At 36.6% G+C, this 26,822-nt stretch overlaps 1 protein-coding gene across 1 annotated transcript in view; it reads left to right on the plus strand.

Annotated features, from left to right (window-relative positions):
- The window catches only part of LOC519208 (fibronectin type III domain containing protein 3C1), a 66,754-nt gene that overhangs the window by 5,408 nt on the left and 34,524 nt on the right, over positions 1 to 26,822 (plus strand). The window contains exons 5-21 of the mRNA XM_024988398.2: positions 7,890 to 8,184; positions 8,775 to 9,602; positions 10,119 to 10,171; positions 10,509 to 10,651; positions 12,358 to 12,417; positions 12,776 to 12,914; positions 13,427 to 13,480; positions 13,587 to 13,708; positions 13,793 to 13,967; positions 14,896 to 14,982; positions 15,206 to 15,344; positions 15,942 to 16,010; positions 16,417 to 16,535; positions 16,660 to 16,765; positions 19,925 to 20,031; positions 20,236 to 20,349; positions 21,342 to 21,491. Coding sequence (XP_024844166.1) covers positions 7,890 to 8,184; positions 8,775 to 9,602; positions 10,119 to 10,171; positions 10,509 to 10,651; positions 12,358 to 12,417; positions 12,776 to 12,914; positions 13,427 to 13,480; positions 13,587 to 13,708; positions 13,793 to 13,967; positions 14,896 to 14,982; positions 15,206 to 15,344; positions 15,942 to 16,010; positions 16,417 to 16,535; positions 16,660 to 16,765; positions 19,925 to 20,031; positions 20,236 to 20,349; positions 21,342 to 21,491 — 2,760 coding nt within the window. The remainder of the gene's footprint in view (positions 1 to 7,889; positions 8,185 to 8,774; positions 9,603 to 10,118; positions 10,172 to 10,508; positions 10,652 to 12,357; positions 12,418 to 12,775; positions 12,915 to 13,426; positions 13,481 to 13,586; positions 13,709 to 13,792; positions 13,968 to 14,895; positions 14,983 to 15,205; positions 15,345 to 15,941; positions 16,011 to 16,416; positions 16,536 to 16,659; positions 16,766 to 19,924; positions 20,032 to 20,235; positions 20,350 to 21,341; positions 21,492 to 26,822) is intronic.

The following is a 26,822-nucleotide window of genomic DNA, read 5'->3' on the forward strand; positions in this document are numbered from 1 at the left end:
GCTTTTATGGATGCAATCACCATCTGCAGTGATTTTGGAGCCCCCCCAAAATAAATTCGGCCACTGTTTCCACTGTCTCCCCATCTATTTGCCATGAAGTGATGGGACCAGATGCCATGATCTTCGTTTTCTGAATGTTGAGCTTTAAGCCAATTTTTTCACTCTCCTCTTTCACTTTTATCAAGAGGCTCTTTAGTTCCTCTTCACTTTCTGCCATAGGGGTGGTGTCATCTGCATACCTGAGATTATTGATATTTCTCCCAGTAATCTTGATTCCAGCTTGTGCTTCATCCAGACCAGCATTTCTCTGCATAGAAGTTAAATATGCACGGTGATATACTCTGCATAGAAGTTAAATAAGCACGGTGACAATATACAGCCTTGACATACTCCTTTTCCTATTTGGAACCAGTCTGTTGTTCCATGTCCAGTTCTAAATGTTGCTTCCTGACCTGATACAGGTTTCTCAAGAGGCAGGTCAGGTGGTCTGGTATTCCCACCTCTTTCAGAATTTTCCACAAGTTATTGTGATCCACACAGTCAAAGGCTTTGGCATAGTCAATAAAGCAGAAATAGATGTTTCTCTGGAACTCTCTTGCTTTTTCAATGATCCAGCAGATGTTGGCAATTTGATCTCTGGTTCCTCTGCCTTTTCTAAAACCAGCTTGGACATCTGCAAGTTCACGGTTCACGTATTGCTGAAGCCTGGCTTGGAGAATTTTGAGCATTACTTTGCTAGCGTGTGAGATGAATGCAATTGTGTGGTAGTTTGAGCATTCTTTGGCATTGTCTTTCTTTGGGATTGGAATGAAAACTGACCTTTTCCAGTCCTGTGGCCACTGCTGAGTTTTCCAAATTTGCTGTCATTTTGAGTGCAGAACTTTCACAGCATCATCTTTTAAGATTTTAAATAGCTCAACTGGAATTCCATCACCTCCGCTAGCTTTGTTCATAGTGATGCTTCCTAAGGCCCACTTGACTTGATATTCCAGGATGCCTGGCTCTAGGTGAGTGATCACACCATCGTGATTATCTGGGTCATGAAGATCTTTCTTGTACAGTTCTTCTGTGTATTCTTGCCATCTCTTCTCAATATCTTCTGCTTCTGTTAGGTCCATACAATTTCTGTCCTTTATTGAGGCCATCTTTGCATGAAATTTTCCTTTGATATCTCTAATTTTCTTGAAGTGATCTCTAGTCTTTCCCGTTCTGTTTCTTTGCACTCGTCACTGAGGAAGGCTTTCTTATCTCTCCTTGCTATTCTTTGGAACTCTGCATTCAAATGGGTATAGCTTTCCTTTTTTCATTTGCTTTTCACTTTTCTTCTTTTCACAGCTACTTGTAAGGCCTCCTCAGATAGCCATTTTGCTTTTTTGCATTTCTTCTTCTTGGGGATGGTCTTGATCCCTTTCTCCTATACAATGTCACCAACCTCTGTCCATAGTTCATCAGGCATTCTGTCTATCAGATCTAGTCCCTTAAATCTATTTCTCACTTCCACTGTATAATCAAAAGGGATTTAATTTAGGTCATACCTGAATGATGTAGTGGTTTTCCCCACTTTCTTCAATTTATGTCTGAAGTTGGCAATAAGGAGTTCATGATCTGAGCCACAGTCAGTTCCCAGTCTTGTTTTTGCTGACTGTATAGAGCATCTCCATATTTGGCTGCAAAGAATATAATCAATCTGATTTCGGTGTTGGCCCTCTGGTGATGTCCATGTGTAGTCTTCTCTTGTGTTGTTGGAAGAGGGTGTTTGCTATGACCAGTGCATTCTCTTGGTAGAACTCTATTCGCTTTTGCCCTGCTTCATTCTGTACTCCAAAGCCAAATTTCCCTGTTACTCCAGGTGTTTCTTGACTTCCTACTTTTGCATTCCAGTCCCCTATAATGAAAAGGACATCTTTTGGGGGTGTTAGTTCTAAAAGGTCTTGTAGGTCTTCACAGAACCGTTTAACTTCAGCTTCTTCAGCGTTACTGGTCAGAGCATAGACTTGGATTACCGTGATATTGAATGGTTTGCCTTGGAAACAAATAGAGATCATTCTGTCGTTTTTGAGATTGCATCCAAGTACTGCATTTCAGACTCTTTTGTTGACTATGATGGCTACTCCATTTCTTCTAAGGGGTTCTTGCCCACAGTAGTAGATATAATGGTCATCTGAGTTAAATTCACCCATTCCAGTCCATCTTAGTTTGCTGATTCCTAGGACGTCAATGTTCATTCTTGCCATCTCCTGTTTGACCACTGCCAGTTCACCTTGATTCATGGACCTAACATTCAATGTTCCTATGCAATATGCTGTAAGCATCGGACCTTATTTCTATCACCAGTCACATCCACAGCTGGGTGTGGTTTTTGCTTTGGCTCCATCCCTTCCTTCTTTCTGGAGTTATTTCTCCACTGATCTCCAGTAGCATACTGGGCACCTACAGACCTGGGGAGTTCATCTTTCAGTGCCCTATCTTTTTGCCTTTTCGTACTGTTTATGGAATTCTCAAGGCAAGGATACTGAAGTGGTTTTCCATTCCCTTCTCTGGTGGACCACATTCTGTCAGACCTCTCCACCATGACCCATCTATCTTGGGTGTCTCCACACAGCATGGCTTAGTTTCATTGAATTAGACAAGGCTGTGGTCCATGTGATTATATTGGCTAGTTGTCTGTGATTGTGGTTTCAGTCTATCTGCCCTCTGATGCCCTCTCTCAGAGCCTACTGTCTTACTTGGGTTTCTCTTACCATGGACATGGGGTATCTCTTCACAGCTGCTCTAGCAAAGTGCAACCGCTGCTCCTTACCTTGGACGTTGGATATCTCCTCACGGCTGCTGCTCCCGACCCTGGACATGGGGTAGCTCCTCTCAGCTGCCACTCCTGACCCTGGACGTGTGGTAGCTCCTCTCAGCCACCACTCCTGACCATGAACGCTCTCTAGACTGTCTTGTAAATAATGCCTTATTAGTCTAATGAATTTGTATCTCTTCATATTCATTAATACTTCATTGCTCTTGTTTGTTTCTATACATTTTAACCAGTCTTAATTATCTACTACAATTGCTATTGTAAAGGCTTCTGACAGTGTGTGGGCATTATTCCCTAAAATTACTTAGTATTTTTAGTTCAGTAGTATTTCATTGTCAGTTGTCAGACTACAATGGGCACTTTTTTAAAAATTCATTTATTTATTTTATATGGAGGCCAATTACCTTACAATATCGTGGTGAGTTTTGCCATACATTGACATGAATCAACCATGGGTGTACATGTCATGTGTCCCACCATCCTGAACCGCCCTCCCACCTCCCTCCCCACCCCATTCCTCTGGGTTTTCCCAGAGCACCAGCTTTGTGTGCCCTGCTTCATGCATTGAATTTGCACTGGTCATCTATTTTACATATGGTAATATACCTTTCAATTCCATTCTCTCATATCATCCCACCTTCGCCTTTTCCCACAGAGTCCAAAAGTCTGTTCTTTACATCTATGTCTCTTTTGCTGTCTTGCATATAGGGTCGTCATTGCCATCTGTCTAAATTCCACATATATGCATTAATATAATGTATTGGTGTTTTTCTTTCTGACTTATTTCACTCTGTATAATAGGCTCCAGTTTCATCCACCTTATTAGAACTGACCCAAATGCATTCTTTTTTATAGCTGAGTAATAGTCCATTGTGTATGTGTACCACAACTTGCTTATCCATTAGTCTGCCAATGAACATCTAAGTTGCCTCCATATCCTAGCTATTGTAAACAGTACTTCAATGAACATTGGGATACATGTGTCTCTTTCAGTTCTGGTCCTTGGTGTGTATGCCCAGCAGTGGGATTGCTGGGTTGTATGGCAGTTCTATTTCCAGTTTTTTTAAGAAATCTCCACACTGTTCTCCATAGTGGCTGTACTAGTTTTCATTCCCACCAACAGTGTAAGAGGGTTCCCTTTTCTCCACACCCTCTCCAGCATTTATTGTTTGTAGACTTTTTGATGGCAGCCCACAATGGGCACTTTTTTAAACTTCCTCAAATGTTTATCAAGTACCTAAAATGGGCAGAGAGCTTTGACTCCTACAGAGATTAATAAGATATTACATGGTCTCAGAAATTTTATAATTGAGACTATGTCTTTTTCTATTGCTTGGCTGTGGAGATCAAGAACATAGTAAAGTCAATATGTGTATGTGTTCTTAGTCACTCAGTCATGTCCGACTCTTTGAGACCCCATGGACTACAGTTTTGATGGCTCCTCTGTCCATGGGGATTCTCCAGGCAAGAATACTGGAGTGGGTTGCCATGCCCTCCCTCCATAGGATCCTCCCAACCCAGGGATCGAACCCAGGTTTCCCATATTGCAGGTGGATTCTTTACCATCTGAGCCACCAGGGAAGCCCAAGAATACTGACTGGAGTGGTTAGCCTATCCCTTCTCCAGGGGAACTTCCCTACCCAGGAATCGAACTGGGGGTCTCCTGCATTGCAGGAAGATTCTTTACCAGGGAAGCTCAAAAGTCAATATAATATGGTTGAATTTTAAATGGAATTATCTATTTAAGCAATGTCTAGCATAAATATAAATGCATGTACCCTTTCATCCAGCAGTTCTACATTGAGGAATTTATCCAAAGACGTATTTTTACAAATGTGGAATAATAAATGTACAAGAATTATTTGTGTTTATTTTTGTGTATGGTGTTAGAAAGTGCTTTATTTTCATTCTTTTACAAGTGGTTGACCAGTTATCCCAGCACCACTTGTTAAAGAGATTGTCTTTCTCCATTGCATATTCTTGCCTCCTTTGTCAAAGATAAGGTGTCCATAGGTGCGTGGATTTATCTCTGGGCTTTCTATTTTGTTCCATTGATCTTTATTTCTGTCTTTGTGCCAGTACCATACTGTCTTGATGACTGTAGCTTTGTAGTAGAGCCTGAAGTCAGGCAGGTTGATTCCTTCAGTTCCATTCTTCTTTCTCAAGATTTCTTGGCTATTCAAGGTTTTTTGTATTTCCATACAAATTGTGAAATTATTTATTCTAGCTCTGTGAAAAATACCATTGGTAACTTGATAGGGATTGCATTGAATCTATAGATTGCTTTGAGTATTATACTCATTTTCAAAAATAAACTCAAAATGGATTAAAGATCTAAACATAAGACCAGAAACTATAAAACTCTTAGAGGAGAACATAGGCAAAACACCTTCCGACATAAATCACAGCAGGATCCTCTATGACCCACCTCCCGGAATATTGGAAATAAAAGCAAAAATAAACAAATGCAATCTAATTAAAATTAAAAGCTTCTGCACAACAAAAGAAAGTATAAGCAAGGTGAAAGGACAGATTCAGAATGGGAGAAAATAATAGCAAATGAAGCAACTGACAAAGAATTCATCTCAAAAATATACAAGCAACTTCTACAGCTCAACTCCAGAAAAATAAATGACCCAATCAAAAAAATGGGCCAAAGAATGAAATAGACATTTCTCCAAAGAAGACATACAGATGGCTAACAAACACATGAAAAGATGCTCAACATCACTCATTATCAGAGAAATGCAAATCAAAACCACTATGAGGTACCATTTCACGCCAGTCAGAATGGCTGCGATCCAAAAGTCTACAAGCAATAAATGCTACAGAGGATGTGGAGAAAAGGGAACCCTCTTACACTGTTGGTGGGAATGCAAACTAGTACAGCCACTATGGAGAACAGTGTGGAGATTCCTTAAAAAACTGGAAATAGAACTGCCTTATGACCCAGCAATCCCACTGCTGGGCATACACACTGAGGAAACCAGAAAGGAAAGAGACACGTGTACCCCAATGTTCATCACAGCACTGTTTATAATAGCCAGGACATGGAAGCAACCTAGATGTCCATCAGCAGATGAATGGATAAGAAAGCTGTTGTACATATACACAATGGAGTATTACTCAGCCATTAAAAAGAATACATTTGAATCAATTCTAATGAGGTGGATGAAACTGGAAACTATTATACAGAGTGAAGTAAGCCAGAAAGAAAAACACCAATACAGTATACTAACGCATATATATGGAATTTAGAAAGATGGTAACAATAACCCTGTGTACGAGACAGCAAAAGAGACACTGATGTATAGATCAGTCTTTTGGACTCTGTGGGAGAGGGAGAGGGTGGGGAGATTTGGGAGAATGGCATTGAAACATGTATAATATCATGTATGAAATGAGTCGCCAGTCCAGGTTCGATGCACGATACTGGATGCTTGGGGCTGGTGCACTGGGACGACCCAGAGGGATGGTATGGGGAGGGAGGAGGGAGGAGGGTTCAGGATGGGGAGCACGGGTATACCTGTGGCGGATTCATTTCGATGTTTGGCAAAACCAATACAATATTGTAAAGTTTAGAAATAAAATAAAATTAACAACAACAACAAAAAAAAAACCCACAATGGGGTACAATTTCATGCCAGTCAGAGTGGCTGTGATCCAAAAGTCTACAAGCAATAAATGCTAGAGAGGATGTGGAGAAAAGGGAACCCTCTTACACTGTTGGTGGGAATGTAAACTAGTACAGCAACTATGGAGAAGAGTGTGGAGATTTCTTTAAAAACTGGAAATAGAACTGTCTTATGACCCAGCAATCCCACTGCTGGGCATACACACTGAGGAAACCAGAACTGAAAGAGACACGTGTACCCCAATGTTCATTGCAGCACTGTTTATAATAGCCAGGACATGGAAGCAACCTAGATGTCCATCGGCAGACGAATGAATAAGAAAGCTGTGGTACATATACACAATGGAGTATTACTCAGCCATTAAAAAGAATACATTTGAATCAATTCTAATGAGGTGGGTGAAACTGGAGCCGATTATACAGAGTGAAGTAAGCCAGAAAGAAAAACACCAATACAGTATACTAACGCATATATATGGAATTTAGAAAGATGGTAACGATAACCCTGTATGTGAGACAGCAAAAGAAACACAGATGTATAGAACGGTCTTTTGGACTTGGTGCAGGGGGGGGATGATTTGGGAGAATGGCATTGAAACATGTATAATAAATATCATATAAGAAACGAATGGCCAGTCCAGGTTCAATGCAGGATACAGGATGCTTGGGGCTGGTGCACTGGGATGACCCAGAGGGATGGTATCAGGAGGGAGGTGGGAGGGGGGGCCAGGATGGGGAACACGTGTACATCCATGGCAGATTCGTGTTGATGTATGGCAAAACCAATACAATATTGTAAAGTGAAAAAAAAAAAAGAAAACTTTAAAAAAAAAGAATTATTTGTTATAATACTGTTTGTAATCACAAAAGGCTGGAAACAACCCACAAGCATGTCAATGGAGGACTGTTGAAGTATATCCATTTAATGAGATAATGGGGAGCACTAAGCAAACAAGCAGCAATGCAAAAAAAAAAGAGGGGGGGGGAAGCCCTATGTATGATATAGAAAGATCTTCAAGTTATATTTCTATGTGTAAAAAACAAACTACAGAATGTGCAAATAATGCTATCTGTATGGAAAAAGGAGGAAAAGCAAGAATCTCTATTCTTATTTGCTTGCAAGGCATAAAGAAATTCTGAAAGTTTTCATAAGAAACCAAGAACAGTAGCAATCTACTGGAGGGAAATAAGGTTTAGGAGGGAAACTCTTCATGTATTTTTTATACATTATGGTTTTGAACCATGACAATATATTATCTATTGTCAAAAGTTATATTTTTAAAAATGTACAGAAAAGGAAGAAATATCTTGCCTCCCACTTGACATAGTTTTACTTCATTATTGGTGTTTGATCCTTTATGATTTTACAGCACAGAATAAAAATCTAAAACATAGTAGGAAAATGCTGATTTTTATGGATTCTAATATGTTTATGACTGTTTTCCATCTTAGGTGGTGGAAGAAAATGGGATTCGAAAAATTATCATTGTGCCTCAGACAATCGACTACTACACGACCATGTCTGCTCCTATACAAGTACCACACTTCATAGCACCAACTTTTATGTATCCACAAGCCACTCAACTCATATATCCCACATCTCAAGGGGAGTTTCTGCCACCTTACATTCAAGAGCCTGTGCCACAGCAGCTGCCACCACCACCACTGCTGCCACCACCACCACCGTTGCCACCACCACCACCACTGCCACCACCCCCAGCAGCATTTATATATCATGAGCAACATGGTAGTATATAATATTCTTAAATAGGAGAATTTTTTAGTTTGTTAAAATTAACAGCTGTGGGCAACTATTAAAATTTTAAAAGTAGAAGACATATTTCAATAAATGATTGCATTTCATGCATATATATTATGATGGATAATAAGAGGCATTGGTTTATGTCTTATGCAAAATGCCCATAAACAGAATTTTCTATAAATTTTTTGTACTTTGATATAGCATGTGATTTATGATATTTATTTTACTGACTGGATCTATAGAATCATATTGAAAAATCATAAAAGAATGTTTTCATTATTAATGGCATACAGTGGTATTATAAAAGACACACTATAATCATCTTAAAAACCTTAAAATTTGGAAGTAGAGTTACTCCCTAGGAAAACACTATCTGTATTTGCTCATGTTTTTCTTTCTGTATATTTCAGTACATAATAAATACACACATTAACCTAACATCTGTATTAAAGCAAAGTCGATTTTTTTAAGTAAAGCATGGTTTATGAGTGCTTTTGGTGGTTTGAAAAAGATTTTAAAGATTTTGAGATATGTAATTATTGTAATTATTAAGCAGTATTCGTTATTTCTTTTAGAAACCTATTCCCATGGAACAGCAAATTATAACCAACTTGACGAAAGGGCTGGTAAAATGGAAGAACATATGAAGAAAGAAATGCAAGAAAGCCAGATTGATGGACACAAAAATAGCTGTATGATTACCAACACCTCACTGCTTTTGAACCAAGCTAATGATTATTCCAGTATTCCTGGTACTCTGAGCACTTACACTGTGGACTATGCTCCAAGCACCTGCACTGTTGACAGTACTTCAAGCACCTACACTGTGGACAATACTTTCAGCACTTACACTGTAGACAATGTTCCATGCACCTACACTATCAAAGACACTTTGAGTACCTGCACTGTGAACAATGCTCTGAACATTTACACTGCTGACAATACTCCCAGTACTGACACTGTTGACCACCCTTCAAGCACTTATTTTACTGACAATACTCCCTTGAATTCTTCCACTGACCATGCTTCTAATATTTCCACCACAGACACTGATCTGCACCCTTCCACCAGTGAAAATAGTGGTCAGAGCCCTTCCAGCACTAATTATGCCTCCAAGACTTCCACCTCTGACAGCACTCCCACACCACCACCTATTGACAGTACTCCAAGCTCTTCCATTCCTGACAGTGCTCCCAACCCTCCCATCTCTGAAAGTGCTCCAAGTACGTCTGCCACCGATGTTGCTCTCAATACAGACAATGCAACCAGCACTTCCAACGCTGCTAGTGCTCATGTTGAAATTGGTCATGAAAACAAATGCATCAACCCAGGAAGTGAAGACATCAAGCAGAAACCAGGTGGAAAACGAAGCAAGAGTCCATCATCAAATACTGCAGAAAAAGGTAAGGTGAGGATTTTGGTTTTGTCACCAGTGAACAGACATCCTAATGTTAGGAGTCTCAGGGCATTTTAAATATCTAGGTGCCATTTTCTGCTTCCATTTCTGGTTGCCTTTTTTGTACCCTTACTTCCCAATTCTTAATAAAACCACAATTAGGCTGCCTTTTTAAATTATGGAGAAATGACCATCTTCATACAAAACATGTCAGGTATTTTATATACATATCACATAATTTTTTCTAGTTATCTGCCAGTAAAACATTGAAAACTACTCTATCATCCTAAAAAGTTCACAAGATTTTATTTAAATTGAGGACTTTAGTTCACCTTTTGTTAGAGTTTATTTAATGGCATACGTTTTAGACTGCTTTCTTATTTTAAAACTTTTAATGTAAAATGCTAATAGGTGTTAGTAGATCTCTTGGTGATGATATATTTGTAGTTGGGTAATGGGCATCTACCTTTATCTTGTTTTTGCCAATGTAATATTTTGTTTTGGGTTGCTTTTCTACTTTTAGAATGCAGAACAGGACATGGAAAGTCTTGCTGTTTCAGCATTGAGAAACCTGTAGTAAGTAACTAAAGAGAATATTTAAGTATTTATTTTCATTTGCTTTGTCACTGTAAAACATGAAAATTCACTGATATTCTTCCCTAGCACAATTTTAATTTGAAGCCTTTACCTGGATATAATTTCATAATCTTCTTTAGCTGTTAAGTACATAAAGATCCAGTGCGGCATTGTTAAAGATAATATTAATGGCTCATTGTTTAGTCACAGTATTTAAGCACCTAATATGAAAAGAATGATATACTTAGCATCAAACAAGGTTTAGGGAAAGATTACCCCATAAATTACAGATTATAATTTTTAAGTATCCTACTTGAATTCTTGTTATTTGTTTTAGGTTTCTGATATTCAGACAAGCTCTGCTGTTATTTCATGGAAGACACATGGTTCTGAGAAATGCAATCATACTAAATCTCCTGTAACATTTGAATTAGAAATATCTAACAGTGGTAAAAATGGAAAATATATAAATGTATATATGTAAGTCTCTTTTTAATCATCTCTCACTTCTCATAATTCAATTCAAATATGCTCTCTAAACCTTAGCTTATACCTGAGCTAAGTACTAAAGATTTTTCTGCAGTTTTTTTCAAGCTTTGGGTGTAATTTTCTACAGAAATAGTTTTATAAGTGGTGGTAGGTTGCCGGGTCGATTCACAAAATTCACTGAATCATAGGTATTTTCGAGCTGAAAGGAACCTTAGATATCAACTGCTCCATTCTCTTCAGTTTACAGATGTCTTATATGACAAGTTTAGACTTGGGAAATAAAGATTTCCTCTAATTCTCCCTTCTCTTTTTTCACTTAAGGAAACATGATGGTAGGCCTTTGTGTACACAAGGGAGGTAAGGCTTTCCCAGGAATTTCATTACAGGAGCTCATTATAATGCAGAACTATGATAGCATAAGGAGAAGGAAATGGCAACCCACTCCAGTCTTCCCGCCTGGGAAATCCCTTGGACAGAGGAGTCTGGTGGGCTACAGTCCATGGGGTCGCAAAGAGTCAGATATGACTGAGCAACTGAGCACTCGGCACGTGATAGCAGGAGAATGAGTTTAGGTATGTGCTTAGAAGATAGAAACAGGACTAGAGAGAATACAGTGGAGGACACAGTAAGAGCATAACCAAACACTTCCAACACCTTTTCAACTGGATAGGGACATGCAATCTGAAAGAGAACAAGCTGAGAGAAGCACAATGGAAAGGAAATTCTACACAGGAAAGAAAGAGAAGTTCTTTTGCCTACTAAACAACTAAGCAAGAAATAAGTCAGAGATCTCGAGCTGTCTTACAGCACTTTAAAAATCATAAACATCTTAAATTTTATTTGCTAGAATTTATCATCTTTATTCAGAGACTTGAAGTGAAAATTTAAATGTAATTATGTAAAGTTTTATTTCTTTTATAATTAACAACTAGAAATTTTAATTTAAAAATTATAATACACAATCTTCTATATTGAGTAGAGTGATGAAAAGATGTAAAATGTGATGAAAAGCTATGTATAAAATTAAGTTTTGCATGAATTTACATAATAGTCTTTTTCTGGTATTATGTATTCCACAAAAGTCATTGTTTTTTATAAAAATATACTTTGTCTATTCCTCTTATTACCCTACAACCTTGAGAGACCTTCGCTTAGAAGCATAGGTCTTTGCTTAGAAGTAACAATCTTTTAGCTCTTTTCAGAGGCTATTTCAGGGTTTAGAAGCTCAGGAAGCTCCTTGAGGTGGTAGAGTACACCAAAGTACTTATGAGTATTTACTCAGGAAGATGTAGGTATAGGAGCACAGCCACTTTATCCACTGTAGCAGATAGGTGGCCACCCCCAAAAGACTGCTCTGTGTGAACAAATAAATTGCACGATGCATGGTGTCTTTGAGGCTTTTCATATGAACATAATTTAAAATAAGCTAGTTAAAGACAAATCTGTATTATTACAGTGTGAAGAAGCTGTAGCAATAAAATAAAATTCCACTTCCTAAAGGTATATTAACTTGGCATGCAAGTAAAGAATTTTGAATTATTAATATCACATATTTTGCATTCTTATAAAATCTGTTAAAGTTATCTAAACTTAAAGGAGAATTGTGCTTCTTTATCAGTTGAATATATAAGATTAAGATTGTTACTTAGTTTTTAAATGTGTGTGAGATCTGTTATAATCAAAGGTTATCTCCACAGCGGTGATGAATTTACATTTACTCTACTTGATCTACAGCCATTCATGGCTTATTTTGTAAGGTAAGTACTCCATCCTATACAACCTCCCTCCATCATATAGCCAGTCCCACTCCTGAGTCTGTATCAGGTCACTACCTATGATTCCTATAGTCAGCCTTGCTACTTGCTAACAGAGTGGTCTTTCGTTCAAGTTTCAAAACAAGCCCCTACAAATCCAGCATTAGTTCACTTTCTTTCATTTAAAACAGGTAAGAGGGTGGTTTGGGAGCCATTATTTGCAAGGATACAGCTTCGTTCAATTGGAAAATTTTTTATAATTAGCTCCTAAGAAATGTATCTGGAAACTCAAGTATGCAATTTAGTACATATGTTAGGATAAATATTTGAATGCTTACAACAATTGTCATTACATTTTTAGAATTACAACTGTAAGAGGCTCAGCACACAGAACTGTGTCTAAAGTGGTTAGCTTCACAACTCCAGGTTTCAAACCAGACCCTCCACTTGCACCCAAACTGATTAACCGATCCAAGAGCAGCCTGAATTTACAGTGGAAAGTAAGGATTTTACTGCCAAAATACCTCAAAATGTTTTTTAATTTAAAAACATTCTTTCTACTTTGCCTTGAATGTTAAATATGAAATTTTGCATGCTTCATCTGACCTATTTCCCTAGCACTTTTCCATCTCCATAATCATCTTTCTCTTTCTGTCTATATAAAGCATCAAGTAAATGATAAATGTCAATCAGAATTTCAATAACTAATGAAAGTTGAAATGTCAATTTCTATAACCTAAATACATTTGTAATTGTGGCTACCAATAAGTCTTCCTCTCAATTTACTTTGAGTACTAACTTTCTTCCTTGCATAAAATTTAGGAAGCACAACAAAACATAAAATTTGCATGTCCTATAGACTGTAAAAAGTACACTTTAACTTTAATATCTGAATTACTTCAAAAATAAAATGCAAACAGATTAATTTTACAGTGATTTACTTTAGTCGTATATACGTGTGTGTGCTGTGTAAAAATAGCTCATCATAATTTTATCTTTCTGATATTTTTAGGGTTCCAATGGTAATGGTTCCAAAATAAACAGCTTCTTTTTGGAATGGGATGAGGTAAGCAGTTTTACTTTTTTAAAGCACTTATTTGTAAATTATTAATATTATGAATTTTTATTTGAAACATTTTATAATGTTCTAATATTTTATGTATATTATTAAGGGCAAAGGTGAAGACTTCAAAAGTTGCTATATAGGTACCATGAAACAGCACAAGATCCTTAAACTGAATGCTTCTACAAAATATTCATTCAGATTAGCTGCAAAAAATAAGTTCGGCTTGAGGTACGTTGAACTACTACAATATTTAAAAGTCTATACTTCAGTAAGAACTTGAAACTAATTTTTCCATCTTCATTTATTTTTCAGTGATTTCAGTGAAATAGCAGTCTTCCATACATCAGGAATTATGCCTCCAACACCTTCACCCCCTAAGCTGAAAGAAGCAGGAATCTGTAATTTGTCACTAGAATGGTGTGCCCCAACTAACACAAATCCAAATGACAGTCTTACTTATGTACTAGAAATGGAGGAAGCAGGATTTGTAAGTTTTTCTTTCATATCCTTTAGTCTTCAACTTCAGTCTTAGGTATATTTTATACACATTTTACTCTGAAAAAAAATAAGATTTTATTAATTTAATTAACTTACTTTCATCAAAGTACATGATTCCTGAGTCTCAGTGTTCTGGATGGGACCAGTGCAGAGCCAAGGTTAAGCAAGCCTATACAGGGAGATCTTAAGGTATCCAAGTCCCTACAAATAAGGTAGAAGCAGCAACAGCTGTAACAACAGAACAGAGACTCAGAGAAGTGTATTAGTTCTTCAACTTTGCACCTATCCTGGACAAACTTGCATGGTCACACAGCTGTCCTACATACTTCACCAGGGCAAGCCATTTCCTCATCTCCCTGAATCTTTGATGTGGATGGAGGGCAAATTGTTTCATTCCATTCCAAACATTCAAGTCTATACTGAATAGACTAGTCAACTTAAAAAGCAACCACATTTTAAATAAAACAACTAATTAGATTTTTTGTGTAAGTAATATGTTAAGTGCCTTCATAGGCCTTTACAGAGAAGTAAAATATGCTACCTGTCCAGATAAGCCTGGATCCCCTAAAAAAACCATATATAAAGGGAAAGATCCATGCACACAGAGTAAAAATTGGATGGGGTAAGTAATGTTTTTCTATTTTAAAACTTACTCTAAATATTAACTATTGAGAAAAAAATCTTCCTCTAATTGCCCTCAGCTTTACAAAGTAGTAAAACATTAAAACATTATCTCATTACATCCTGAAAAAAGGAGCCCTTTAAAGTAGAAATTATCTCTATTTTTTTTTATACAGAGAAACTGAATTTCAGAGTCTAAGGGGCTTTCTCAGAACCACCCAGATGGAAAATAAGTTGAAGTTGGAACTTGAACCCAGGCCTGTCTCATTCCTAAATCCATTGTCTTTCATTTCCAGGGGTTAGGTTTTAAACCTCAATACAATGGAGAAGATCTTTCATGCACTATAAGAAATCTTCAGAGAAGTACTACATACAAATTCAGGGTATGTGGCTATAATGTATAACTTGTATCATATTTTAATATAAAAGTATACACTTCACTAAAGATAAAAATGAGTGTCTTTTGGGGTTGAAATGAAACCTTTTTGTATTTAGTTCTCAGAAATTTTCAAGTAACTTGCTTTACAGTGTTATTTACAAACTGCACATTTTCAAATCACATTTATTTCCAATGGTCAACCAAAGTATTCTCTTTTACTCAAGCAGATCTTTGCCTGCAATGCAGAAGGAAGAAGCAACCCCAGTAGAGAAGTAAAATATGCTACCTGTCCAGATAAGCCTGGATCCCCTAAAAAACCATATATAAAGGGAAAGATCCATGCACACAGAGTAAAAATTGGATGGGGTAAGTAATGTTTTTTTATTTTAAAACTTACTCTAAATATTAACTATTGAGAAAAAAATCCTCTAATTGCCCTTAGCTTTACAAAGTAGTCTCTTAATCATTTGTATATTAAATATTTTACCATATAAATGTTCCATTATAAACTATGTTCTTTTTTCTAGTTCTCTATTGCTATCTCATTAATTCATATATGAACAAATTACTGAACTTTATATGAGCCTTTAAAATTATGGTTATTACAAGTAAGATTATATCTAATACAGAGGCTGTAATTAGGACACACTGATGATAAATATCAACTTGACAGGATATTATACAAATTATTTTGCCTCTAAACTGGAAAAATCCACTTTAAGGTACATACAATTAGCATTTCAGTCTCTTCCAAAGAACTTTAAAATGTTACTTAAGTAACATTCTAACAATGTAATTTGATTATGTTCTTATGATCTTTATTAATATCTGAATATTAATATCCTGTTAAGTTCCATGTTTGCATTTTTCTTCCATGAAAAATCTTAATTTATAAGATAACATTGCAATGAAAGACTTTTAAGTTTACGCAAGAATAATTTTAATTTTATTTCTCTTTTTCAGAACCACCCGAAGATAATGGTGGGACAAACATTTCAAGTTACAGTTTAGAAGTTAGGGAGAATTTGGATGGTAAGGCATCATAATTTTTTAACGTTTCATTCTGAAATAATTTTAGACTTTCCTAGAAGCTGCAAAAAATAGTATAGAGAATTCCCATGTGCAACCTTCACTTAGCTTCTCCTAATATTAATATCTTCGTGCAATATCATAGAGCAATTATTCAAAGCCAGGAAATTGTCACTGGTATAATACTATTAACTAAACCCCAGAACTTACTTGGATTTCTCCAGGTTTTGATAATAAATCATATTTACTAACTGATCTAGTATGATTTTATGGTTAATTCTATGGGGAATATAATTAATTACTGTAAGTAGGTGATTGGACAGTAGTTAACTTCCAAAATGGTATATACATGAGATAAGATTTATAAGCTACCTATAAAAATTGGACAAATTTGCTTCTATCCCTTCAGTGAATTTCTGGAACATAATCTACAATGGAACCACAACGGAATTTCTATACAATCACCTGCAACCTGGTACTACATATAAATTAAGAGTCTTTTGCACTTCACCTATAGGCCATAGCCAGGTGAGAAAAGAGAGAAAGAAAAGTTTTTAAATTGAGTATTGAAATGAATTGTATAATATTACTAAATGTTTTACAAAATTAAACTTGAATTCAGTAGCCATAAGGTACTTTGTATTTTTCTTAGCCTTCAGATATATTGACTGTTCAGACACCTAATCTTTCTCCTGCATCTTGCCGTCCTCCACCCTTGAATGGTAAAGTGCAGTCCAAAGAAAGCAACATCCAATGCAGTAAGGCTTCTTCTGTGATTTGAATTACTGACTTAAATTTCCTGTTTTGTAACTTCTGATTTTTATATTGATATATTCAGTTGGCCAAAAAGTTTCTTTGGTTTTAAGTAAAAATTAAAGACACATTTTTCATTTTTACCAAGAACTTAATTGAACAACATGTTCACAGTTTTGTTCCACTGCCTTCTGCCATTTTTCAGGCAACTTCATAACTCCATCTTCCCAAAACTTTCTTTTTGAGCAAAAGACTGTTCCAGGTGCCTTTTACAGTATTCCAGGGAATTTAAATTTTTTCTATTAAGAGAATTTTATAAACACTGAAATAAATGGAAATCTGAAGGTGAAATGTCTGGTAAATATAGCAGATGAATTAGGACTTCCCCGACAAGCTGTAACTGTTTTTGCCTGGTCACCAAAAAATGTGCAGTCTTGTATTATACTGATGGAAGATTATATGTTTTCTGTTGATTAATTCTGGTGCTTTTCATCAAGTGTGGCTTTTAGTTGGTCTAATTGGGAGCAGTACTTATTGGAATTAATCATTTGGCTTGCCAGAAGGAGCTCATAATACAGGACTCCCTTCCAATCCTACCATGTACACAATATCACCTTCTTTGGATGAAGATGCCTTTGGTGTGGTTGGTAGTGGTTCATTTCATTCAACTCATGATCTCTTCCATTCCACATTATTGTACAGTATCCACTTTTCATCATCCATCACAATCTGTTTTTAAAACAGAATGTTTTCATTATGTTTAAATACAGAATCATGTGAGGAATTACGATCAAGAAGGTGTTTTTCTGCTTAACTTTTGTGGACCCCAAACATCAAAGTGATTAACATAACCAAGCTGGTGTGATTTTCAACACTTGATTTGGATATTTGGAGTATGTCAGCTATCTACCACGTGGTATAACATTGATTATTCTCAATGTTTCAATTTGATCCCTATCAACTTCAGCTGATCTACCAAATGTGGAGCATCATGGAGGAAGAAATCTCAAACAAGAAACTTCACAAACCACTTTTGATATGTTCAATCAGCCACAGAATCTTCTCCATATCTTCACAAATCTTTTTTGGTGTTTTTATCTTTTTTGAAATAATAAATCATAATATGCTGAAATGTTGCTTTTTTTCTTCCATCTTCAACATTAAAATAGCTACAAAAACTCACCAATTTCATTGTCTTATTAAATGCATACTGATATGATAGCTGTTACAATACAAGCTTACAAAATTGTTTTCAATGAAGTTAAAGGCAACTAAGCTCTTCTTCAAGCTGGTTTTAGAAAAAGCAGAGGAATCAGAGATCAAATTGCCAACATCCACTGGATCATCGAAAAAGCAAGAGAGTTCCAGAAAAACATCTATTTCTGCTTTATTGACTATGCCAAAGCCTTTGACTGTATGGATCACAATAAACTGTGGAAAATTCTGAAAGAGATGGGAATACCAGACCACCTGACCTGCCTATTGAGAAACCTATATGCAGGTCAGGAAGCAACAGTTAGAACTGGACATGGAACAACAGACTGGTTCCAAATAGGAAAAGGAGTACGTCAAGGCTGTATATTGTCACCCTGCTTATATAACTTATATGCAGAGTACATCATGAGAAACGCTGGGCTGGAAGAAGCACAAGCTGGAATCAAGATTGCCGGGAGAAATATCGATAACTTCAGATATGCAGATGATGCCACCCTTATGGCAGAAAGTGAAGAGGAACTAAAAAAACCTCTTGATGAAAGTGAAAGACAAGAGTGAAAAAGTTGGCTTAAAGTTCAACATTCAGAAAACGAAGATCATGGCATCTGGTCCCATCACTTCACGGGAAATAGATGGGGAAACAGTGGAAACAGTGTCAGACTTTATTTTTCTGGGCTCCAAAATCACTGCAGATGGTAATTGCAGCCAGGAAATTAAAAGACGCTTACTCCTTGGAAGGAAAGCTATGACCAACCTAGATAGCATATTGAAAAGCAGAGACATTACTTTGCCAACAAAGGTCCATCTAGTCAAGGCTATGGTTTTTCCAGTAGTCATGTATGGATGTGAGAGTTGGACTGTGAAGAAAGCTGAGTGCCGAAGAATTGATGCTTTTGAACTGTGGTGTTGGAGAAGACTCTTGACAGTCCCTTGGACTGCAAGGAGATCCAACCAGTCCATTCTAAAGGAGATCAGTCCTGGTATTCATTGGAAGGACTGATGCTAAAGCTGAAACTCCAGTACTTTGGCCACCTCATGCAAAGAGTTGACTCATTGGAAAAGACTCTGATGCTGGGAGTGATTGGGGGCAGGAGGAGAAGGGGACGACAGAGGATGAGATGGCTGGATGGCATCACTGACTCGATGGACATGAGTCTGGGTGAAGTCCGGGAGTTGGTGATGGACAGGGAGGCCTGGCATGCTGCGATTCATGGGGTCACAAAGAGTCAGACATGACTGAGCAACTGAATTCAACTGAACTGAACTGAACTGAAGCTCTACTAGAGCCATCTTACAGAAAATAAATGAGCATTTTGGCCAGCTCAATATTAAATCTATTAAAACAGAATAAATGGTTTTCTTTTAGTGCAAAATCAAATAATGTCTAGAAAGTTATTTCTTGGTAATTAAAATCAGAAAAAATTTAAATGGGAACTAAAAAGTTAACTAACACAAATTGGTATAATTTGAACTTTTTTTACTTTAGCATAAAGTAACTTTTATATGTTTAACATGTCTTCTTAAATTATATTGTGTTTTTAAGTACCATCCTTAAATTTTGCAATTTTTAAGTTAATTTTGTATATTTTTCAAATAGTAGGAAGTTGCTAAATAACACAGGGAGCCTAGTCTGGTACTCTGTGATGACCCAGAGAGATGGAATGAGGGTAAAGAGAGAGGCGAGACAGCAGGAAAGTATACATATGTGTGTGTGTACATATATATATATATATATATATATATACACACATACATATATGTACATGCATAATTATGCTGAAGCCTGTCATGCTGCAGTCCATGGGGTCGTGAAGAGTTGGACATGACTTGGCAACTGAAAAACATAATTATGACTGATTTGCATTGTTATATGGCAGAAATCAACACAAAAACTGTAGTTTTTCATCCATTAAAAAAGAAAAATCAAAAAAAAATGTATATTTTTACAGACAATTCTCCTACAAAAGGAAACTCTGAAGCACTTACAAATGTCAAAAAGGTAAATGGCAACCAAGATGATGCACAAGGGCACTCTGGCTCAGAAGTGAGATGCACAGTGAGTAAATTCATTCCTAGAGAATTCAGTTTCTGGTTAAAAGCAACAAATAAATCTGGGGAAACTAAATTGTTCAGCTAATCATTTGTAGTTCATTTCACTTTGGATGAATACATGCTTCTACTTCTTATCAAGGTGGGGAGTGAACATACCTGCACAATCATTTGTATGTCTGCTTATTTGTTTGTTTGTGTTTATTTGTAGTCTGGATCTCATTCATCAACATGTGAAACTGCTCCAGTCCCAAGCCCTCCTACTCAATGTGGTATACCTGTTCTAACCTGCAAGAGTCCAACCTGTGTTGTTGTTAGTTGGGAAGTACGATCTCAGTTTATTAGTTTTGATGATATAAAAGCACAGTAATTGGTTTAGAAATTGCTTTTAAAGTCTATAACTCCCTAAGGGTTCAGAGTCTAGATTAGTCTGGACCATGGTTTTAGAACACACCTAAGACCTGTTGCTAGTGCTATTAGAAAGGCAAAGGCTATGGTAATCCTGCTTTCCAAATCTTATATTTTTGAAGGATAATAAATTTAGAAAACCAAAGAGACAATCAGTATGCAACCAATTGAATTTTTGAGACTAAAATAAAAGATAATAAAATTAAATCTATTTATAGTTTTTTTAAAGTTTCATTGGGAAAACTCTGGTAGTTTGTTTGCATATAACCACAGTATGACACATAAGAAATGTGACTGTGAAGTAATGAAGAATTTTTTTTTAATGTACATCCATTTGAATATTTTCCCCTTCAAACTAATCAAACTCAAAAAGAATTGGCCTAGTTATTAAGCCCCCTAAGTGTCTTTGATTTTTTTCTTCCCTTTTCCCCAAATTCTAGTAGAGAATTTTTAGCATTAACAAAAAAACCTTTAGTCTGATAATAATAAATGATTACCTATAATGAAAGAGATTGCAAAAATATAAAGAGAGAGATATGAATCACTTTACTGTACACCTCAAATGAACACATTATAAATCAACTATATTACAATAAAAAATTTTAAAAATAATAATAAGTGATTGATCTGTTCACACCCCTGTATAAAAGCCAGACAGTACTGGGCTTTGTGTTTGATCCCACTAGTATGTTGAATTATCCAATCCTTTCTCTTAATTTTATTTGAGCCATTTAACATTAATTACAGTGTTCAACATTATGTTTATTTCTGTACTTGTCTATATTTCATTCCATTTAATAGATTATAGGCTTTGACACTGAAAGGATCATATTGTTACTTTCCATAGTATTGAGTATAGTGACTCCTTATGGAAAGAGCTAAAATTTTTGTTTTTGTTGCATTTTTCAGATTCCTGCGTGTAATGTTGCTGAGATCACTGATTACAGATTAGAGTGGGGACAAACTGAAGATTCAATGCACTTGATTTACACTGGCCCTTGTCTGAGCTATGAAGTTAAAGGTCTCATTCCTGCCACTATGTATTTTTGCAGAGTTCAGGTAATCCTAACAGTTCTTCCAATGTAAGCAAAGTATTAAGCTATGTTATTCACATTCATAATATACCATTTCCAGTGGAAAGACCAGAAGGGAGTCACAGACTTCCAAATCTTAAATATTCATCATATCCAGCAACAACATTCTGGGTTCCTTTATCTTGATTTTAAAGCCTCACATGATCTGGCACCTACTTTCTCTTTTTAAATTTGTTTATTTTTTAATTGAAGGATAATTGCTTTACAGAATTTTGTTGTTTTCTTTCAAACATCAACATGATGTCACCTACTTTCTATTTCAACTTGATCTGACATTATTTTCTCTTCAGTTCTATATTTCCCAAATTTCCCTGAACTCACTTGAAATGCTTTTATAAAACACTGAATTCTGAACCTCCACTCAGACCTACTGCATCAAAATTTTTAATCCAGAAATCTACTAATCTGTATATTATAAAAGCACCCAAAGTGATAATTATCATTAATTAAGAAAAACTGCACAAATCATACCAAACAAACAAGTCTACTGCCACCCCAAGTATGTTTTGTACATTTGTTCATACTGGTTGTTTGGCTATCTTGTTCCATAAAGCCAAGCTTCTGCATGAATGCTTCCCTGGATACCTTAGGTGGAAATGATCCCTTCATCTTCTACTAGAATTAAAAAAATTATAACTTTAAGGTTTGGGGAAACAGCCTACATTTAGAATTACCTGATATGTTGTCCATATAGTGTTAAGCCATCAAATCCTAGGAACCCTAATACTGGTACCTGAGCTGCATGTTCCAAATTGCCTTTCATAACTGGAAGTTGGGGGGTTTTTTAAGTTTTTTTTTTAGAAAAGAATCCTTTGTAATATTTTTGGATACCCTTATTTTTGTATTAGAAAAATGCTCTCCCAATATATATTTATTAGACAGCCACCACAATAGTTCAAAGAATAGGGGAATTTATGAACATTAAAGTTGCTTTAGTGGGTCAGACATTAATGGTGAGACATTAATTAATTTTAAAGATATTAGAGAGGTAAAAATCAATGGACTAGCTTCTAGCCAAGACAGAGTTCCCCCATAATTCCCAAGTCTTCCCTCTTACAACCAAAAAATCCTGAGCATAAAACAACAAGCAAACATGGGAAAACTCTGAATCGTGGAAAGAAAGAAAAATGTGGAAGGAAAAAAATCCTGGGGAACTCACAACTTGAATAACACAGTGGTGAGCCCTTGGACTTCCTTATCATCTCCCATATAGCCCAAAAAGGGTGTGAGAGAAGTCTCCAACTCAAAATTTCCAAAAGGGACAGACAGAACAAAAACTCCAAGAAAAGCCTGTTTCACCTCAGCCCCAGCAAAATGACTGGCAATAGGGTAGCCTAATAGAAGAAAATATTGTTCACAATACCCACTTTACTCCACCCAAACATCAAGAGAAAAATTACACATATCCCTATCCTTCCCCACCCCTGAAATTTCAACAGGCCAAGTAGGAAGCTGACTATCCAATTTACCCCAGAAGCAAGCAGCATGCTCTAATTTTTCTAGCCAAAGGTATCAGTTTTGGCAGGGCCAAGCAGGTAATTAATCTTCCATCCTCTGCCTGGCAGAAGCAGGCAGTACTCTGCTTCCATTCCCCTGCTAACTGGTGTCAGTATGGCCAAGCAGGGAGCTTCCAGTCTTCCATACCTCTCTCATGGAAGCAGGCAGCAGCTCTCTAATTCCCCTGTAAGAGTAGTGTTGGCAAGCTCAGCCTCTACCCCCACCCAGCAGCAACATACTGAACAAAGTGGTATGATTCAGGCTAGTTAGCTCTCTACTTTCCTCCTGCCTGTGTCAGTGAGACCCAGAGTGAAGCTGAACTTACATGTCCACCTACTGGCACTGAGACTGAAAGACAATATGGGAAGCAGAGCTAGTCAGCACTCAGGCCCACCTGCCTTCACCTGCTGTCAATAGGTTCCAGTGGAGAGCTCAGTCTCCATATCTTCTCACCCATTAGAGAGGGATCTAGGTGTTGAGAAAGCTATGCTATTTGGTGCCTCAGCCTCCCCATTCTCTTCCCTTGGTGTCATTAAGACCCAGCTGGTAGCTGAGTTTACACTTCCACCCTTAATAAAGAGAGGTGTTAGTCCTGCACTTCCCATCTCCATGGTATTGGCACAACCCAATGAGGAGTTGAGTTTATACCCACACTCAGAGACAGTGATGCAGTATAAATAGTTGCCCTACTTTTCCTGGAAAGAAATCAAAGGGGCCTAGACAAGAGCTGAACTTCCACCCTACCCAACTTTTGCACTATACCTCTGGAGGGATACAGTCTACTAAATTCAGTTCAATTTAATCGGTCAGTCATGTCTGACTCTTTGCAACCCCATGGACTGCAGCATGCCAGGCTTCCCTGTCCATCACCAACTCCGAGAGCCTACTCAAACTAATGTCCATTGGGTTGGTGATGCCATCCAACCATCTCATGCTCTATCATCCCCTTCTCCTCCTGCCTTCAATCTTTCCAAGCATCAGGGTCTTTTCCAATGAGTCGGTTCTTCGCATCAGATGGCCAAAGTTTTGGAGTTTCAGCTTCAACATCAGGCCTTCCAATGAATATTCAGGACTGATTTCCTTTAGGATGGACTGGTTGGATTTCCTTGCAGTCCAAGGGATCTCAAGAGTCTTATTCAACACCACAGTTCAAAAGCATCAGTTGTTCAGCACTCAGCTTTCTTTCTAGTCCAACTCTCACATCCATACATGACACTGGAAAAACCATAGCTTTTGATTAGATGAACCTTTGTTGGTAATGTTTCTGCTTTTTAATATGCTGTCTAGGTTGGTCATAGCTTTTCTTTTTTTAATTTCATGGCTGCAGTCACCATCTGTTTTTTGTTGTCTTTTTTAAACAGTCTACTAAAATATGATTAAATGAGATCCAGGTCTCATAGTATAGTATTCAAAATGTCCAGAATAAGTAATCATTTGTCATAAGAAGAACCAAGAAAATCACAACTTCAATGACAAAAAAACAACAGACTCTGTGAAGTAAGTCAGAGGTTTGAGTTATCTGAAAAGGGCTTAAGCAGCCATCAAAAAAATATTCTGACCAGTAATTATGAGTTATCCTGAAACAAATGAAAAATATTAAAAATCAAAACAAAGAAATAGAAGTTGTAGAAGAAAACCAAATGGAAATTACAGAACTTAACAATACAATAACAAAATAAAAACTTGATTGGATGGGCTTAATAGTAGAGTGGCAATGACGAAAGATATAGTCAGTGAACTTGAGGACAGATAATAGAATTTACCCACTCTGAACACCAGGAAGGATTTAGAAAAAAAAGAAAAAAATTAATGATTTCAGAGATATATGAAATAACAAAATACCTAATGTTCATATCATTAAACCCCAGCAGGAAAGAAGAGAAAGAGTAGGAATGAAAAATTATTCAAAAAATAATAAAAAGCATTCCAATTTGGGGAAAAACATAATTCAAAATATTTTAAAAGATGGACAAATCCAAAATAATATAAACCTGAATAAACCCACACAACTAAGCCACATCTTAACTAAATTCTGGAAACAAAAAAGAAAGAAAAATATCTTAAAAGTACCCAGAGGAAAATGGTACACTACTTATAGGTGAACATCAATCCAGATGACAAAGTATACCTCATCTGAAACCATGGAGACCAGCAAGAAATGGCACAACATTTTTCAAGTAGATAGGAATTGGCAACTGCAAACTATATCCAGTAAAAAATATTCTTCAGGAATGAAAAGAAAATAAAGACATTCTCAGATGAAGGAAAACTAAGAATTTGTTGCCAGCAAAACTACCCTTAAAAATATCTACAGAAAGTACTCTAAATAAAAAGGAAAAGATAACAGAATAAGGTTTAGAACTTCAGGAAATAAATAACATTGGGATTTTGACTCAAGATGGTGACATATGAGTCCTGAGCTCACCTCCTCCCACAGGCACACCAAAACTATAGCTATACAGTAACAACTCCCTCTGAAAGAAGTCCAGGAATATTCTACCCAGCAAAGTTATCCTTCAGAACTGAAGGCAAGATTAAGAGTTTTCCATGGGAAAAAAAAATTCACAGGATGGGAGAAAATATTTGTAAATCAAGGGACTGAAAAGGGATTAATCTCAAAAATATACAAACAGCTCATGCAGCTCAATATCAAAAAAGCAAACAACATAATCAAAAAATGGGCAGAAGATCTCAATAGACATTTCTCCAAAGAAGACATACAGATAGCCAACAAGCCCTTGAAAAGGTGGTCAATGTGGCTCATTCTTAGAGACATGCAAATCAAAACCACAATGAGGTATCAGCTCACACCTGTCAGAACTGCCATCGTCAAAAAGTCTACAAACAATAAATGCTGGAGAGGGTGTGAAGAAGAGGGAATCCCCCTACGCTGCTGGTGGGAATACAAACTGGTACAACCACTATGGAGAACAGTGTGGAAGTTCCTTTAAAAACTAAAAACAGAGCTACCATATGATCCAGCAATCCCATTTCTGGACATATATCCAGAGAAAACCATAATTCAAAAGGATACATGGATACCAGTGTTCACTGCAATAGCCAAGACATGGAAGCAAACTAAATGTCTGTCAACAGATGAATAAGATAAACAAAATGTGGTAGATAGATAGATATAGATATAGATAAAATGGAGTATTATTACCACTGAGTCATCAAAACAAATGAAGTAATGACATTTGTACAACATGGATGGACCTAGAAGTTATAATACAGTAAAGTAAGTCAGACAAAGACAAATATCATATGATAACAGCTACATGTGCCATCTAAAAAAAATGATACAAATGACCTTATTTACAAGACAGAAACAGACAGACTCACAAATTCTGAAAACAAACCTATGTGTACCAAAGGGGAAAAGAAGCAGAGAAGGATAAATTAGGAGGTTGAGATTAACATATACATACTACTATATTTAAAATAGATAACCAACAAGTACCTACTATATAGCATAGGGAACTCTACTCAATATTCTGTAATAACCTATATGGATAAAGAATCTGGAAAACAATGAATATAAGTATATGCATAATTGCATCACTCTGCTGTACACCTGAAACTAACACACATTATAAATCAGTTATACTCCAATAATTTATTGTTTTTATTTTATTTTTATTTGTAGGATAATTGCTGTACAGTGTTATGTTGGTTTCTGCCACACAACAACATGAAACAGTCATAAGTACACATATATCCTCACCCTCTTGAACTTCCTTCCCAACCCCTCATCCCACTCCTCTAGGTCATCAAAGATCACCTGGCTGAGTTTCCTGTG

The sequence above is a fragment of the Bos taurus genome, chromosome X (genome assembly GCF_002263795.3).
Source record: "Bos taurus isolate L1 Dominette 01449 registration number 42190680 breed Hereford chromosome X, ARS-UCD2.0, whole genome shotgun sequence".
NCBI classification, from domain to species: Eukaryota; Metazoa; Chordata; class Mammalia; order Artiodactyla; family Bovidae; genus Bos; species Bos taurus.